Here is a 6,000-nt window from a genome sequence, read left to right as displayed (position 1 = left end):
TTTTTAGTATATGAGTTGAAACTTGCTGGGTTGGCCAGAACGATGTTTTTCAGTCTCTGAGTCTCGTCAACCTTTGAACGGTTCTACTCACTTTAATGGTTTCAACTTACACCATACAGTTTACCCCTTGTCAAATAATGCTGTCATATTATAAGATTTTAATGGCTATTCTAATTAATGTTAGTTAAATCACTTTACAATATATATTACCTGATTTTGAAGTTCCGAAAGTTGGAATATTCAAATTAATTTCGCCGTCCTTGCACATAGTTTCTATGTTATACGAGTAGACACTACAATGTTGGCTAGGACCGACCGTTGTGTTGACTTTCCGTATCTGTGTAGTTATGTAGTTCCAGTCTTCACCGTGTCTATAATAAAGCTTTATGGTCGACAACGAAACACGTGCTGCACTACAGAAGGGTTGCGCACGACACCGTGCATTTGGCGTTGTGCATTTCTTGGAAGATTTGTATTTTTCTGTACGTTGAGAATTTAGATTTAACGGACGAAGTGACCTGGACATAATATTAGGTCGGAAGAATATATATAATTATGTTCACTAGTAGGGTGAATTTGGACCAAGAGAAAAAATATCCATAGCATTGTCTGGGCTTAGGGCAAGTCAGACTTTATCTTTCGTGTTTCCGCTGGAATTCCTTGTTACACATGGGAAAATGAGAGTAGAATAAAGCAAAACATAACATTTTTATTAACTAAAATATATTTACTAATCTATATAATGTACAACAAATGAAATAAAAATTAAATTTAACTGACAAGTCTTTACCCCTTATCAAATAATGCTGTCATATTATAAGATTTTAATGGCTATTCTAATTAATGTTAGTTAAAACGCCTTTTAGGGTTTTTCGATTTATTTTATGTGAAATTCTATTTTATTTTAAACTATTCATTGTGTTTGTTCATGAAAAAACCGCCACTTTGACCATTACAAGCTTATTATTTTGAGCATAGTCATATCCAACATTTGAAAATTAACCTTTTGATTTGAGATTTGCTAAATATTGAAAGTGTATTCTAAAGAAAAGAAAATAATTAACTCCAAAAGATGTTCCAATTAATATTTTTTAACGTTCTGTCAATATTCTAGGTATACTAATTACTAAGTGAGCTGACAATGTTCTGATATGAATTTAATGAAATTTGTACAGCCTACGCCGGCAAATATTTTGTAATCATTTACTTTAATAATTATAGTGACGTCTTAAAAATATTACGTTTGTTCATTAATATCCGAATAAGGAGAATATGTCTATTATATAAAGCAAGAGTTAGCACCTTATGAGTTACATATAATTGTTAAAATTAAGCGTTATTTACACTAGTAATGACAAATTCACTAATTAGGAAATTGCAGCCTATATACATAAATATTACAGTAACTGGTAACTAGGGAGAACATACAGAAATAACAATCTTTAACACTTCTTAAACATTTAACAATGTTAGCTGTACGTAGTGTGGTACAAATAGTTCATAAAGAGGTTAACAACTTTGGTATGTGTGTTATAACGCAGCTATTCTAGAGGTGTAGATCATATTTTACCAAATCGCTTCTTAATTTGTCTAAAACACTTTTATTTTAGTAAAGGTTCTTCTAAAAATAATAGAATGATATTTTAAAATGGTACTTAACTCGTTCATTGCAGTTTTGGAACAATCATATTTCCAAAAAGCTTATTGAGAGCATATTGAGTGCATCTTTGTCGTCAGGTATTAAACTCTTAGACCTTACATTTTGTTTACAAATAAATCCTTGCGCATCACAAAATTCTTGGTAAAACAAGTCCTAACTGCAGTTTAGTCGACACTAAAACGTCCTAAGTATTTTCACTAGTTGTCTAGTAGAATAGTAACATTTATGATACACGTGGTCACATGTTGACTCTTGTCGCGTCTGTTCTCCGAGCTTTGCCGCCTCCTCGAACTCTCTGCTACCTCCGTCCCCCACACCTGCCCTGAAACATCAGGTCAACTGTAGTATTTGTGTCCTTTGCTCTCTGGACACAAAAAATGACACACTATGATTATTTCTCAATATCCATGTGTTTCAAATACCGTTATTAGCTACCAATTTAGTTAGATAATGAAAACCTTTCAAATAATAATTAATGGTTTTAATTAATACGTGCCATCAACAGGGACCAAAAAAAGTTAAACCATTAAAGTGGTGGAGGGGTTTGGAGACTTATTTTAGAAGGGATATTAAATATACTTAAATAACAAAATTTTTATTCGCCTATAACTTGTTTGATTATCTATCGGATACTGTCCATCATTTTTAACATTATGAAATACGTATACAGAGCAGAGTGATATAAAACTTTAAAATTCCCATATGATAATAATAATAATATGTAGAATAAAATCCCATTGTAATTCAAACCACATTTTTAAACACAGTATTTTGATAGGAAATTCCTCCAGACTATACTATATTAGACAAAACAACGATAAGAGAAGGAGGAAAGGGTAAGAAGGATGGTAAATTCCAAATTGTTGATCTGTTTCATTCATCTAGCCAACTCTGGGATGATGAGTAAAACAGTTCACTCATCATGGCCCCTACAGCTTTTGTGACCATTGCTGCTATATACTAAACTGTTTGACGGACCTTAAGTATCCGTAAGAGTCAACTATCTTAAATCTTATAGAGAACATTTCTAATACAAACTCCACGCTTTGAGACAGTGAAATACATCATTAAATGTAGTGCAAGGCGAAGATATGTTAATTGACATTAAAGTGAATTAGTTGCTTCCAAAAGCATTAATCATTCCTTTATAAAACATCAAAAGTCCTACCAATTAACCGGATAGATTGACTGACTGTCTTCATGATGTGGATACTTCTTGGCAAAGAAACTCCATGTGACAATAATATTCATATAAGAAAATTATATTCAGTATAGTATATTAAAACAACTATGAAAGTTTATTGATTAGTTCTCATTAATTACAACTACAATTCTGAACGGCTATTAAGTTTATTTAGGCTGAAACTTAACCTTTCCGAAATTCTTTTTCCTATCGATATCTGAGTAATATCTAGCAATTAACAATATTTACAACTATATTTCAGTTTTTAAAACATTTTTTAAGTATTATTATTATTATTTACTTAGTACATATAAAGTGTAGGTATGCAATATTTATTCAGTAGCAGTTATTTTCTTGAATATGAGGTTGGTTACTTAGGATTCAAAAATCACCAGAATTATTTACTTTAAAATTCCTTCTGTTTATGATCGAATATATTATCTAAAAGTTCCCCTACCTGTGCGAATGATAAGTACAAACCACACAGCATTTCTGTTATTAATAGTATATTAATTATGGCAGTGCATTGTAATCATGTAAAAGTTCAACATTCTTGATTATTTAAATAACTTATAAATAGTTGATTATAAAATAGCGTTAAACTAATGATAGATTTTACACAACGTAGATGTACCATCAATATTGAGCACTAATTAAATAAATTACTCTGAAATTAATCTGATAACTGTTCCGCATAATTAATTAATAGAGAATATATGTTACACAGTAGCAAGAAGAGCCAGTTATTAAAGAGCAAGTTAAAGCTCCATAATTATAATTAAACTACCGGATGAACATGATCAAATATTAGGAATAAATTATTAATTTGTCAAATATTTTGCACTTTTGCTTTTACACCTGTTGACTGAATAGGTTCTCTACAGGAAGGCTAAAATATTTCAAGAATTTAACTTTTCGAGAAGGCAGTGATTCGGTATGATGCTAACAAAAGTGACATAACCATTAGTTAATTTCAAAGTAAAAGGTTTCTTGCTCATAGTTTTTATAAAATATAGTCCTACAAGCAATTCCTAATAGCCCAAGAGCCAAGAGCCAATTTTTATTATAAGAGTACAAGTTGGTTTTTCTTAAACGATATATAAATTTACCCGAAGAAATAAATCTATGTTCAGCAGCGCTAAGTTGTCTTTGAAATGGAAGGGTATCAAATATGTTAAAAATACGAAACAATATTTTCTTCTCAAATAATTTTTTTTTTATTTTACACACTTACAAACTAATCGTTGTACCCGTAAATACATGTTAAATCAGTGCCATCTAACCATGTACAGACACTCAAAGTGACGACTCTCAATCTCTTTATTAACTTCTCCAGTAATGCAGTCAATTGTTTATTATTTATGTGTCTGACGGTTGGTTTTAAGTTTTATCAAGCTGAAAACCCCTATTCTGAAGAAACGATTATCGTTTAATATCGTTAATCTTTCGATACTTTTCCCTAGCAACCTCTACAAAACTAGATGGCTGATGATCAACTTCTTTCTTAGGAAAGATTCCTCTGACGACTTGAAGAAAATTCAGGTTATACCCTCATACAGTGAAAATTGGCTCTCGGCTACTAGACGATTAAACATCTTTCCTAGAAACACATTTCTGCTAAAAATTAATTGGAATTCTTTACTGGCAACATGGAGTGTTTGTGATACTTCAACGGGTAATACTTTCCTCAAATCAGGCTTATACGTGTAAGCTATGTTAGAAGAATGTTGGCGGTTCACATGGTTTGTTACACGCAGTTCCGTAGCTTGTTGTGACAACTGTCTGTGAAATCGAAACAAAAAGATGGTTGATGTGGTCGTGTACTGGATTTCACAAACCGGATGTTCACTTTTCCTTTTAATGATATCGTGACATGCAGCAGATACTTTTAGATGTTGACTTCCTGTTTCCCTATAGGATATTTACATAACATCTTGTGTTACAGATGGTCTGTCAAAAGTAATGGATGTGGACATTTAGAGTTTGGTAATTATTAGTAAAAAGCAGGCAGTATCGCTTTTTCAAAAGAGTATTGAAGTATTATTACTACTTAGCAAAGTATATTATTTTATTTTAATAAAGTAACTTACTCTCTGTTCCAATTGTACATGAGCACTCAGCCAGTTTATCTGTTTATCAAAATAAATTGTACTAGGTACTCATTCTTCCCGTATGTGTGTACTATATAGAAATGATCTTTGCTGTCAATAATATAAAACTGTATTTAATTGCGAATATTTTTCTCTTCAAATAAATTTCTATAATCTTCTCTGTATATCGCTGGCCAAGGAATAATAATTATTCATCGCTTTTAACCACGTTTATTCAAAATAAAATGTACATATTAGAATAACTATGGAATCATTGTAGTGAAACCATTCATCAATGGGAATTGTATAAAGACCGGTGAGATACAGTTGTATAAACTCTCAGTCAAAACATAAGCATAAAAATATTATATTTTATATGTAGATAGCAAGTTTTGTGTAGTATTAACACAAAAAACTCCCAGGACAATAAGTTACAATTATTTCAGAGTAGTGACCTGCAAATTTAGTTACGTTTTTTTTAATAATTAACACATTTAATGTACCCATGTACACGTTTAATAAACCCATAATTGTAGAAAACGTATTAACACACATACGGTCCACTAAAAGTCATAAAATATTGTGGCCAAATTTTGTGATTGTCCTAAAATACGAGTCCCAAACCAGTCCCCTTAATCTCTGCTACCCGTCAGACGGGTTTATTTCGGGCCATACGGGTCAGTAAAACCTACACTTCGTGTGTTAATAGCAGATGTTATCACGCATACCTGAGCAAACCAATTTATTCCAAGAAACTAACCGCAAGTTTCGATATATCGCAATAAAACAATAACTTTATCTCTATAGGTATGTTTACTACGAAGGAGGGGATGAAGTTTAACGTGGAAGTCTTACGTGAGGGAGATTACTCTCATGCCCGCTTTAACTAGTGGTAGCTGGCTGCTCTTTATCATATGACTGAGAGTATCCCATCATTTCCCCTTCATAATGTTCTGTCACTTCGGTAGCACCGTAGAATGTTTTATATGTGTAAGACAGAATTTGTCTTCCCAAGGCTTTGTCCTAGTGAAAATAAAATTAAAAATACCTCTTTTACATCTTAAAAG

At 31.8% G+C, this 6,000-nt stretch overlaps 1 protein-coding gene across 1 annotated transcript in view; it reads right to left on the bottom strand.

Annotated features, from left to right (window-relative positions):
• Positions 1-834: 834 nt before the first annotated feature.
• LOC124363579 overlaps positions 835-6,000 on the bottom strand; it is a 46,000-nt gene continuing 40,834 nt past the window's right edge. The window contains exon 4 of the mRNA XM_046818835.1: positions 835-1,982. Within this exon, the coding sequence (XP_046674791.1) occupies positions 1,835-1,982 (148 nt within the window). The 3' untranslated portion in view covers positions 835-1,834. The remainder of the gene's footprint in view (positions 1,983-6,000) is intronic.

This window comes from Homalodisca vitripennis, chromosome 5 (assembly GCF_021130785.1).
Source record: "Homalodisca vitripennis isolate AUS2020 chromosome 5, UT_GWSS_2.1, whole genome shotgun sequence".
NCBI lineage: Eukaryota > Metazoa > Arthropoda > Insecta > Hemiptera > Cicadellidae > Homalodisca > Homalodisca vitripennis.
Note: the sequence above shows the minus strand (reverse complement) of the source record. Positions and strands in the feature narration are given on the sequence as shown.